General features: G+C 32.4%; 1 protein-coding gene across 1 annotated transcript; it reads right to left on the reverse strand.

The window, feature by feature from the left end:
• Positions 1–2768: 2768 nt before the first annotated feature.
• Positions 2769–12556, reverse strand: LOC123515413 (mucosa-associated lymphoid tissue lymphoma translocation protein 1-like). Its single transcript, XM_045273957.1, has 17 exons — positions 12533–12556; positions 11782–11940; positions 10784–10929; positions 10251–10425; positions 9763–9910; positions 9461–9562; positions 8703–8795; positions 8218–8380; positions 7496–7693; positions 7101–7304; positions 5231–5468; positions 4824–5014; positions 4525–4638; positions 4355–4416; positions 3948–4121; positions 3700–3774; positions 2769–3202 (listed from the first exon to the last, which is right to left on the reverse strand). Exons 2-17 carry the CDS (start codon positions 11925–11927, stop codon positions 3086–3088), a joined length of 2346 nt encoding a protein of 781 aa, XP_045129892.1. The 5' UTR covers positions 11928–11940; positions 12533–12556; the 3' UTR covers positions 2769–3085.
• Between the last annotated feature and the right edge of the window lie 532 nt (positions 12557–13088).

Below are 13088 nucleotides of genomic sequence, written 5' to 3' on the forward strand. Positions count from 1 at the left end.
CATTTCTTGCACCACCCAGCTATGCTCAGCACCCCCAGCTATGCTCAGAAGCACTATCATCAGGTGCTGCAGAGGAAATAGGTTTCCAAAATGCTGACTGAGGATAAGACAGAGGATGCAGTAGATACACAACAGCCATCAAGAATGGTCAGTTCAGTTGAGCTGTCAGTTAGAACTGGGCATGTATAGTAGCCTCAAGAGATTTTTTTAATATTCAAAGTAAAGCTTTGATCCATATATATATATATATATATATATATATATATATATATATATATATATATATATATATATATATATATCTTAATTGAATTATTAGTTAAGGATTGGTATCATATTTTGCTTCATTGTCTTTTTAGTGATGCATGTCACATTCTTAATTTTTTTTCACCGTTCTCATCCTCTGATCAGTACTAACATCAGTGATTTTCCAAATATGTAAATGCACATGCATAATTTTTCTTACTTTTATTTTCTCTCTCGCTTTCATGTGGCCTTTAATGGATAGGTGCTACAATCTAGAGTATTATGTATATAGTATTCAGCTAATTAGTATATCCTCAGGTTTTCAAATGAGAAAAACAATATTAATTTGTTACTCAGATAGTGGATGCATTTGTCACAACTTTCACATCCAGTATTTGATATACTCATCAAATTTCTTTAAATTTTTCCAATTCATTCACTTTAATCTTATTTTGTCATTTCTTGATTATTGTTTTATTTTATTTTTTTATTTACTCAGTTTTTTTTAATGTATCATTTTTGCATGCCTGATTCATAAGATAATACTGTGCATAAAATATTATGTTAAGGTAATTTGTTGTATGTATGTCTTTTTTGTAAAACTGTCTTGTTGACATTGTAAGAGTTTACACCCTAAGATAAGACTGGATAAAAAGAAAAAAGAAAGACCATGTAATTGAAATTTCTCTATTTTTTACTACTTTTATTGTAAACTAGATTTCAGCTTCTTTTTATGTAAAAGGTATTTTACACCTAATAATGTATTATATTAAGTACCAAAAACTGACATAACTAAGCAGTCATTCTTGGACATTTGTGAGAAAATTTCTTCTTCTCAAGGTATAACTAATCACATACTCCTTAATATGTAGAATATTATTTATTGCAGCTCTAATGCAATGTCTAGTGTGATTGGTTGCAAACCTGCAAGCTGGTGCAGTCGCTGTCCAGCTTGCCCAACTGTTCATCCTTCCTTTAGATTAGTCAATAAATGAGTACTACTTGTGAAAACCTGGGGAATGTAAATTGTGGAAATGTAGATGTCAGAGTGGCTCTTCAGGGATATCATCCACAAGTTCTAGGACCAATGAAATGGAGATGATTACGTAGGCCAGAAGCAGCCTTAGTGTATCCCCCAAGCTTTACCATTTAATACTTACGACTAGTTGTGAACCTGTATATGTATTAAACTGGGATCAGCATTAATTAACAAACTTTCAATGAAGAGAGAAAATTTTCTTTCCTTGAAGACAAGATGTCTAAGGGCAATAAACAGATTTAATCTAACTTTGTACTTTAGTGCAGGAATACTGTTACATACACCTGAGAACTGATGCCTGATGGTATTCACAAACACTTAGGGAAAAGTTTTTGTAAGCACGTACATAAAGGAAGGGAAAAAAAAAAGAACAGTAAAATACTATCCATTTACAATACCATGGACCTATATTTCTAAGTATAAAAGACAGTCATGTAAATGAATTATTATAAGTACTTAAAATAATTATGTGTTTGAATTTTTTGAAGTTAGAGGCAGAAGTGTTATGCTTGATTCAAACAACTTGTGTATTTGGATGAAATATTGAATACAATTTAGCTTCAGAATTTCTCCTGCCACACATCCCTTGATTTACTAAATAAATGTTAACTCCAGTACTGCATTTGGATTGTAATACGTGTGTAAAGATATTAAAACATCAATGTCAATGAGTGAATGAGATAAATGCTAGATTAAAAGATAGTATATACTGGAAAGTAGGTAGTTTGTGAAAGATTTAAAGAAAATCTTGACTGGGAGGAAAGTAATTAAGTTCTTCCTACACTAGTATATGCATCACAGGGAGGGACAAGATCCTGATATACTAGTTGACATTGCATGTAGTGGAGATTGATTACACAGGAGGAACATGTGGGCTGTCTGGAGCTTTGATGAGTGACTTTTTTTTTTTTTTTTTTTTTTTTAAGCAAATGGGAAAACTAGCAAGGGCAAAAAATTGAATATTAGAAAAAAAAAAAAAAAAAAAAAAAAAGGGCCCACTGGAATTGCAGTCTCCATAAAACAATCAAAAGAATTAATCACTATCTCTAAAGAGAAGTTGTCATAGGAAGATGGAAATACAGAGACAGGCAGGGAGTTCCAGTTTACCAGTGAAAGGTATGAATGATTGAGCATACTGGTTAACTCTTGTATTAGAGGTTGGACAGAATAGGGATGAGAGGAAGAAGAAAGCTTTGTCGAATGGGGCTGCAGGAGGAGGGGAGGCATGCAACTAGTAAGATCAATAGAGCAGTTCGCATGTACAGATTGTGGAGTGAATGGCTGAGGGGGAAAAAAATGTGTATCATGGTATTTTGGACACGCAATTTTTGGAAAAAAATGAGAATTTGCAGAAATTATACATAAGTGAAACAACAGGAAAATATGAAAGCCATAACATTGGTTAAATGGATTGAGTGGTTAAGTAATGAATGGTAACACTGATAATGCAATGAAGGCACTTAGGTATAAAAAAACAAATATCAATTGTAGTAATAGTACTGATTTATAAATTCAATTTGGAATGAAAATACAGTGTTTGTCAAAAAAGAAAAGTGTATTAAGTAGGTACTCTTACAAATTTGTTTGAATAGAAATTCAAATGACATCTTGTCCATCTTGAAACATTAGTTCTGTTCGTATTTTCTCATCACACAAGTGATGATATTCTTTATAATGTAAAATTATTGCTTTTCATAGTTTTAGTACATTTGCCTTGATAATCACCATTTTACCTTTCATTATATACCCTCTGGAGATCCTTACACTTTTCCTTCTATTTTGAGTACATGCTTGTAAGATTTAGTCTATTTGATTGCCTCTATAGAACTGTTGAGAGATTGCTGGAGTTTCCACAAGCATTTCTTGCTTATACTGCTGTCCTTTATAGGTGAAGTAAAGTTCTAGTTGTATGTGATCCTGTGAAAAGAGATTAATAAACAAAAATAAACTATGAAACTTGCAAATTATGTTGAGATATTGTGAAATAACTTTAGTATCCAGTATTCATATTATGTACTCTGAGAATAATGATTACTGGATACCCATCAAGAAACTTCCTCATGTCATCAGACTGTCAGCTTCTGGTTCTAGTAGAATATTCCTAAGTACCTATGACAGTTTATTGTCTGAGGAATATGAAAATATATACCTGGTAATGGGAATGAAGGGAGACAGGAAAGATTATAATATACTATTACTGCATTACCACATCATCTTATTCATAGGAAACATAACTTTGTATTCTTCACTTATATTCATGGTTGCTTTGGCATAATACTAAAAGAAATAATATTCTGAAGAAATCTACAAGGTGAAGCTCTCATTCAGGACACATGTGAGTTTCTCTCTCTCTCTCTCTTACATAAGACAAGCCAGCACATAATATGCCACTTTACAGTCTGGTTCACTCTTACCTTCAACTCTTGAAGATCATGAACTAAGAACTGCACAGTCAGACTACCATTTAGCTTCCGAGAGTCCTGCAATAACTGAAAGAAAAGATATTTGTCTACAATTCAAAATAATTTCGTGCTGAAAGAAAAATCATTACATGCATAAGTTTCTAACATAAAAAGTAGGTAAGTAAATGGCATAAAGTGTGTACCCATGTAATTTGTATGCAGTGAAGGACACAGGCAAAGAAGAATCAGGATTTATATACCTTTAGTTCAGTGTTCAATTTTATGTGGACATTTATTTCCTGCATGTTAGAGGATGTATGGGATAAGTTTATGGTCAATGGCAAAGAATTGGTGATGATCCACGTAACCCCATCTTCACATGGTTCAATATTCCAATAAATACTCTCCTCTATTTTTGTATCTCCCAATGAAATCTGGAAAAAAGAAAAGAAAAAAATATGGAATTTGTAATATCTGTGATCTAGCTATATATCAACTGAACTTCCCAGTCTGGGAGGCTTCCATTTAAATCTTAAATATTCCAATGTTTAATTTTCATGCTTCTACCTTTATATGGAAACTTGCAACAACAACAATTACTTTGTCTCTCTCTCTCTCTCTCTCTCTCTCTCTCTCTCTCTCTCTCTCTCTCTCATTCTATACTTACAATGTGTTGTATTCTCCCTCTACCACTTGCAAACTGTTCCCACTTCTTAAGAACACCACATTCTGCAATAAATATTTCTTGTAAATGACAAAACAATTCTTAATCTGCATTGTGTGTCATACACATAAATACAGCAAAGTAAGACAAATGTTTCCTAGAAAGTAACTTGCCTGATTCATCAATTCCTCGTGGGTGAGAAGGGTCGGCTAGTGACCGAGACTGTGCCAAGTCACCACAGACTTTGGGCACTTGTTTACCTTTTGTTTCTCCCAGGGAATCAAATCCTGTGTTGAAAAAAAAAAACTTGATCATAAATATCGAAAACAGTTACGAATAATCAACAAATAGTTACTTATTCTACACCCTTACAAGGCTCAGAAATGCCCATGTTTAAAGTTTAAACAGTAAAATGTGTCTCACTTAAGAGACCTATATCAATCATATTTACAGTAAGTGCACAGTTACTTACTCTCCAATACTTTGTTTGAAAGTTTCTGAACTGATATCTTGTGAGTCATGATGCTTAGCAATGTGTCAATAAGACACGAAGTATCCACCTCTTCTCTTTCAAAAGCTTCATAATTCTCTGATGTAGCAAATAAGGTGAAGGAATTTTTGGATGCAATCTGGTAACTATCTTCTGATGAATTTGATTGATATCTGAAATATAATAATAATAATAATAATAATAATAATTTCATGAAATTTAAAAAAGCTATAAATTTTACACTTTCAATGGGGTTAACTTTTACAAGACTTTATATCAGTTATATATATATATATATATATATATATATATATATATATATATATATATATATATATATATATATATATATATATGAAAGAAAGATAAAAATTGAAATGACTTCTTACTTTTCAAACTTTTGCTTCATCCTCCGGCAACTATCATATATTGAAAATATGAGAGCTGGTTCATGTTTCTGCAGGACATTTGCTATCCACACATGGGATATGCACTCATCAAAAGGTATGTACTGCTCCGGAAGACAAACATTTTGTGGTCTTGATATATGTTTCATTCCAGCATCCACAGGAATAATGTAGTCTTGCCCATTGTTATGGACACCATGTCCAGCATAATAGAATGAAACTGAAGAAGAAAGTAGCATTAACCTTCCATATAATAAATGATTAACTGGAATATCCAAGAATGAGCTGTTTATCCAAGAAAAACTGCAAGCTTCTGGTGTAGCAAAATTCCATATAAATGATTAACTGGAATATCCAAGAATGAGGTGTTTATCCAAGAAAAACTGCAAGCTTCTGGTGTAGCAATCCATTGTATGATATAAGGAACATGTTTCTAAACAGATACAGATGCAAAGAATGATTGGTAAACACAAACTGACATAACCACACTCACAAATCACCATATCTGTCAACATGCATATATATATATATATATATATATATATATATATATATATATATATATATATATATATATATATATATATATATATATATATATATATATACTGATCGATCAAGTGGATCAAGGTCATTACCATGTCAAGTTGTCCAAACTAACCCATCAACAAGGCTGGAAGAAGAGGATAAGGTATACAGTGAGTTGTATACTTGTATGATGAATGATGACTGTATACATGTAAATGTTTATTGTAAGAGTCAATCTTTCTATGTGTAACTAACGGTGAGTAACGAGACAGAAGCCCCGAAACAGGCCCTCGAGGAGGGGAATGAATGAGCAAGTGAGCAGATTGAGAGAAACACGAACCGGGGGATTGCCATGTGTGAACCCACCCTGAGGCAAATACCGAGGACTTATATGCCAGGTAAGTGCAGCAGCCTGAAACACACAGTCAGCAAACTGGCCAGACCTATTAGACAAGCTACTCTCTCTCTCTGCTGCTCTGCAATGACCCAGAAATGGTGAGTTACTGGAAAGACCTGGAAGACAGTGAAGTGATCGAGTTGGTAAGAATAGTGATCAGAGACGGAGGTTTGATTGAAAACTTTGATACTGTGTCACAGGGTGTAAAGGTGGAGAGCGAGGTGTTGGGGAGATGTAGGAGCACCACCATGCAATGGAGAACTTAAGTGACGCCGGACAAGGCAGATGATGGTGCCCAGCACGTAACCCAGGCCCCCTTTTTGTCCCCGTGACCTAGTCATCGGGATACAATTGTCGGTCGTGACCGCCAGCATAAGGAAAGGAGGAGCGAGGAAGTGAGAGGGTTTATCTACCATTAACCATCCAAGCCTAGGGGCAGCGGATCAACCGAAGGAAGGAGAAGACAGGGGAATAAAAGCAACACAGGGTCACCGTTAGGAGGGAAATACGGGAAGAGTGCTTATGTACATAGTAGGAATCTCTGTGGGTCATTCATCCTAGATAGTTTTCCCAGTTTTTGCTATCTCAAAAATTGGGTGGTGGCAGCTAAATCAGAAGGGTAAGGAAAAGGTGACAGTACACACACACACACACACACACACACATATATATATATATATATATATATATATATATATATATATATATATATATATATATATATATATATATATATATATATATATATATATATATATATATATATATATATATATATATATATATATATATATATATATATATATATATATATATATATATATATACACACACACACACACACACACACACATACAACTTCAATGCACAAAATACTTAATTATCTGTATCTGTAATTGTAAAGGAACACAGTAAATAAGTCCTTACCATAGTCTCCTTCTTGTACGAATGATACAAATTTCTTTACAGCATTCTGGATTCCAGACCTTTTTAAATCATTGAACATAAACACTCTAAATCCTAATTTCTTGAAGTTCTTCTTCAGCATATGGATATCCTTTCTTGAAGCAGGAAGTTCATCCAGTTCTTGATAGCGAGAATTTCCAATCAGTAATGCCCATTTGTTTCTTGCTAAAAAGAAAAAAATCATGTGTGAATAGCTTCAATTCATGTTAAATTAGTGTTGGCTCTCTCTCTCTCTCTCTCTCTCTCTCTCTCTCTGTATGTATGTAAGGAGGCATGAGAAACATACCAAATATATCTAATTCAATAACAGAAAATTTCACAAGATGATAAAAAAAAAACTTAGAAAAGTATTTTACCTGTTAGAGTTTTCTTAATAGTTCTTGTCTTCACTTCCACTCTGACATCATCAGACATCACCTGACCATTAATTCCAAATTTGAAACATAACTGTTTGACATTTTCTTTCTCCACTTGTTCTTCAGTCATATGATATATTAGTATACAAGAGTGCTGATTTCCTGAAGATGATGTGGTGAGAACAACATCATCGTTTCCTGCAATTATAGTAAAACATTACTGCTACCTACATTTGAAGATATATTTTTACAATATCAAAATTCCTTTTTGCACACAAATGTGTAATGTTTTTGAAAATAACAAAATGTTCTAAATCCAATAATTACAATAAATTAATTCAGAAGACATTACATTTTTTTTTCTTTTTTAGTACATACTTATAAACAAGCAGAGTTGAATCTGGGGTGGAAAAACAGTGCACAGTGGTAGATGGATAAGAAGAGTGACATCATACCAATGAAGGACTGAGGCTTTACATAAATTTCAAAATCACATTGAAAGTAAAAAGAAATTACTAAAATATTTGGTCATTGCTCTTGTACACTGCCTTGTACAATAAAAATAACTATAACTATGAGTGATCTATGCATGACTCACTAATGCAATAACACAGCAAGCAAAGAATTTGAATACAGCATTAGAACGTTCTGTTTCATGACACAAAACAAGTAAAGGAATTGAAGAGGAAGAATTCAATGTATTCATAATAGAAAGTACATACCTGTAAGTACTTTATTATTAAGGAAACAAACAAACTTCACATCTTTACAATAATGAACTTTACAGGTGAGGTACATCCAGTCACCAGCATAATACACTTCACTTGCTGTCGGCTGCTGAATTATTTGAATTTCTTCTGAACACATCATGATGGAGTCCTGAACCTATTAAAGAAGATAGTTAAAGTTTATAAGTTATGTATTTTCCATTGAGTGTACAAAAAATACACACTAAATGCAACACTGTTATAGATGTAAGAGAACTGACATTTACTCTGATTCCAACAATTACAGAACTGCCACCTAGATAAGTGGCAAATTTCACCAATATTGGACTCAAAAAGGAGACTTTGGGTCAGGTGTAGAAGGAAATATGGGGTTTCACAATATTCATGTGACCCAACAGTCAGGCAAACAAAAATTATTGCATTAGAGGTGGATTAACTGTACTTCCATCATTCAAAATAACTCAAATCCTATCTATCACCTTCACAACAGCTGTCCTTGTGGTGCAGCTTCCCAGTGGATTGGAAGCCTCACAGCGGTATTCACCAGCATTATTGACATCTGCACCTCTTATCTATAATAGGGAGTAAAAGAAAAATATTTTGCTTTAGTAATTTCATGTTGAAGGTTCAGAAGCTCTAAAATTAAGGTAAATATTCAAACAAGCTGGTATTAGAATTCAAGACGAGTAGTGAAATACATTAGAGCTTTATATCAAAGTACATGTGTTGAAAAAAACTATAAGAATGAAAAATAAATGAGAATGATAGATTATTATTATAAAGCAAGAAATAAAAATAAAAATAAATGCTCACTGCAATTATAGATAAAATAAAACAGAAAGGAATATTTGTGGATATGGTGGTGAGTAACATAAAAGCATATGGGTGCCTCACTTCACCTGTAGTAGCTTGAGAGATATAATAGCCTGGTATATTGGTAAATAATATTCGACTATAATACTACTATATACTTTGTAAGCTCCTCTTTATTTATACTTCCAGGTCTTCTAGCACTCCATGTGAAAATTGTTATTACCTTTCCTGATGCATGAAAATAAGGCAATATGACCGGCGGAGTGAGTTAATAAAGAAAATACAGAATATCTAAGGTGTGAATTCAGGGCACATACTGTAAATACAAATATATGAAGTGCTATCCTTCAAACCTTGGCAAAGAAACATTTACCATTTTTCTTTCTATCAGATACTAAAAACAACATAATATTTCATTGCTTACTATTAGTTGTGGATACTCTGTTACTCTAAAGTTGTTTCCATTTTTAAACCATCTGAAGGTCTTGGGTTCAGGATATCCAATTGCCTCAAAGGACAAAGTCAACTGTTGAAAGTATAAAACAGTTAATGCTGTGAGACCAAACTAATCATGATTTCCATACACCTTGAAAACTCATCCATTTTTACATATGTTCCTAAAAATTTCAAGAATGTGTTAGTTACAGAAAATTGCCACTTGTTCTATCTCTCTCTGACTTTTACTCATATACATAATAAACACAATTAATGTGAAAATTTCCTTACATCTTCACTTGTTTTTATATGTACATCATTGAGGTCCGTGGAAATTCTGGGAGGTGTGTCCTCCAGTTTCACGATGCACTTAGCTGAAGTCAGTTCTGCTCTCAGGCCCTGCTTGATCTTGCAGGTATATTCTCCTACATCTCTCAGGCTGTCAAATTAATGTTAATCAGAGGTATACCATTACACTACAATCTGGTAATTCGTAATACTACCCTCTGAAAGCCTGAAAAGAACGCCTGACAGCAGAACTGATTTACCCATGCTACGTCAGAAAAAACACAGCTTGCCTTCCTGACAAATCCTAATGACTCAAATCATGGGTAATGTCATCCATCAATGGAGCATCCATACTAATCCAGTAATTCCAACTCAATACTGGGAAAAGTCTCAAATTTATAAGGTGACTACAAGCTAAAGCATTCCATTAAAATATTCTCAGTGTTTACTAGTTCACAGTTCATTTCATGGAGCAGAACAGGAAGGCTTACCTGATATTTTCCAGCATCAGTAGAGGGAAAGTCTTCCCTATCAAAGGGTTGCCATTAAAGCACCACTGAATTTCAGGAAAGGGAGACCCATTTACTTTCACATGCAATGTCAAATTCCCACCTAAAGGCACAAGGTAGAGTTTGTCTTCTTTTGGTTCCAGGATTTCTGCTGGATCTGCCATAAAATGGACTAATTACTATTGTTATTATTACTATCACTTCATATTATTATTATTATTATTATTATCATTATCATTATTATTATTATTATTATTATTATTATAAGAAATTCAGTACTCCAATATTATGCTGTTCCTATTTGGAATGAAAATTTACATCCTTTACCTCTTGTAAAATTTAACTTTTTTTTTTTTTCTTGTGACATCATGATTGAAAATTGTTCCTCCTGTCATGTGCATTTACACTTGTAGCTAATTGCAGAAGAAATTAAATAAACCACAGCCTGATGGCATAGAGTATTAAAAATATAACCTATATAGTATTATAAAATCACAGTAATGAAATATACATACCATTAGTATTTATAATTCTTAAAGCACCATATATCTGACATTGTTCCAGGATAATCTGAAGCGTTTTCACTTTCAAAGGATATTTGTTCATGAGATTAGTGAGGAGCTCTCTTTCAGGGGAGAAGTTATTCATCTTATATTTGGTACTGAAAAGATGCAGGAAAAGTCTGACTATAGCATATATAGTGGCAAATGAGTAAAATTGAAAGATATATATATATGTGTATATGTGTGTGTGTGTGTGTGTGTGTGTGTGTGTGTGTGTGTGTGTGTGTGTGTGTGTGTGTGTATATATATATATATATATATATATATATATATATATATATATATATATATATATATATATATATATATATATATATATATATATATATATATATATATATATATATATATATATATATATATATATATATATATATATATATATATATATATATATATATATATATATATATATATATATATATATATATATATATATATATATATATATATATATATATATATATATATATATATATATATATATATATATATATATATATATATATATATATATATATATATATATATATATATATATATATATATATATATATATATATATATATATATATATATATATATATATATATATATATATATATATATATATATATATATATATATATATCTCGCTTTCTGATACTAGAAACAGCAAAAATCTGTTCCTCAGGAGGTAAATAACACATCACTAATATCCAGTAAAGATGCATTCAAGGATTCCCAGCTGAGCTGAACACACCGCTGATGTCATAACAACGCTGCACTTTATCATGAATTCCTTCTGTGATAGTAAGAAGTCTTGATATATGAAAAGTAATTGCATAACAGATAAAACTACAAAACTCAACAATATTATACTTTACATAATTACAATCAAGATATAGTAGACTACCATTCATATTACACATGCATAAAGAAATAAATCCAACTAAATAATTGCACCATACCTCATTATATTTTCACCTCCTTCCTTCAGTTTATTTGCCACTTTCTGCCACGCATTATCCTTACTTAGTTCATGTAAGATGCTTTCCACAATTCTATTTGGAAGTTCTTCCACTAATTCATTTGCCTGTACTACATCCAGCTCCATTTCGAGTCTCAACCTAAAAACATAAAAATGTGTCAGTTATGGATCTACAAATTCTAGAAACAAAGACACACACCCTGAAAGGAAATAACAATAAGAATGGTTCATACCATTTATGAGTCACCCACCATCAATACTGATGATGAAGAGTGCAAAGATAATAATAATGATAGTAATGATGATGTTGGCAAATTGTACAAGAAATATGGCCATTCTATATTCAGGATATGTTCCAAAGAAAGTTATTGTGCACGATTCATTATATCATTAACATGCTATATAACACACTACATGGCCTCAACAGAATCAAAAAGCCTTGGAAAATTTAACAAAATCAAGAAAACAACTCATTAATGTTAACGCCCTGAAATATTATCCTATATAAAGGAAAGAAAGAAAGAAAAAAAAAAAAAAGATCACACTGCAGAAATCTCCCAAGCACACCATGCCAACAAATAAATATTAAACTCATGCCACATCAGACTTACTCGTTTTTCATTCCTTCACCATAAAACAAAGTACATTAGTAAGAATTACATGCCATTCAGTGACTTAAAAACAACAATAACAACAAAAACGCTCGGAGCTCACGATATTATATTTTTTACCATTCCTTATGCTCGCCAACCACATCAAGCACGATAGTTGATAATGGCAGTGTTTTCCCTTATCCTCATCACCCGAGACGTATAGTACCTGTTAAGTAGTGGCACAGCATCACAGCACACAGGACAGCAAAGGAACAAATCCTTCGCCCTGCACTACACCACCCTACCAAAACACAGCTGACTTCCTTGACAGGGTGACACTGCTGCCACCTGTTGGTCTTTCCTCTGGCGTAGTCGTTAATTTCCTAAAGATTTATCCTTATTACGTTTTTCTTTCCTTGTCTTTCTTTCTTGTCCTCTTCATTCAGACGAACTTCACATTCTTTTTAATACTCGTTTCTTATTCTGTATAAAACCTTAAGAATGAAGAACTTAACACACTTAAAAAATTCTTTCACATTTTTTTCTTTCTTACTTTTCCTCTTCTCTCAAACTTTATATTCTTTTCGATACCCATTTATAATTCTACAGTATATAAATCTTTAGAATGAATAAATTAACACACGTACTGTACTTCTTTCAAACACCATCACCTTTCATTTATATACGTACATTC

This window comes from Portunus trituberculatus, chromosome 39 (assembly GCF_017591435.1).
Source record: "Portunus trituberculatus isolate SZX2019 chromosome 39, ASM1759143v1, whole genome shotgun sequence".
NCBI lineage: Eukaryota > Metazoa > Arthropoda > Malacostraca > Decapoda > Portunidae > Portunus > Portunus trituberculatus.

Coding starts and splice junctions, on each gene's coding strand:
- LOC123515413 (XM_045273957.1), bottom strand. CDS start 11,927: ATGGAGCTGGATGTAGTACAGGCAAATGAATTAGTGGAAGAACTTCCA. Junction 4,417..4,524: donor ACGAGGAATTGATGAATCAG/GCAAGTTACTTT, acceptor TATTTATTGCAG/AATGTGGTGTTCTTAAGAAG. Junction 3,775..3,947: donor AATTGAACACTGAACTAAAG/GTATATAAATCC, acceptor CTTTTCTTTCAG/TTATTGCAGGACTCTCGGAA.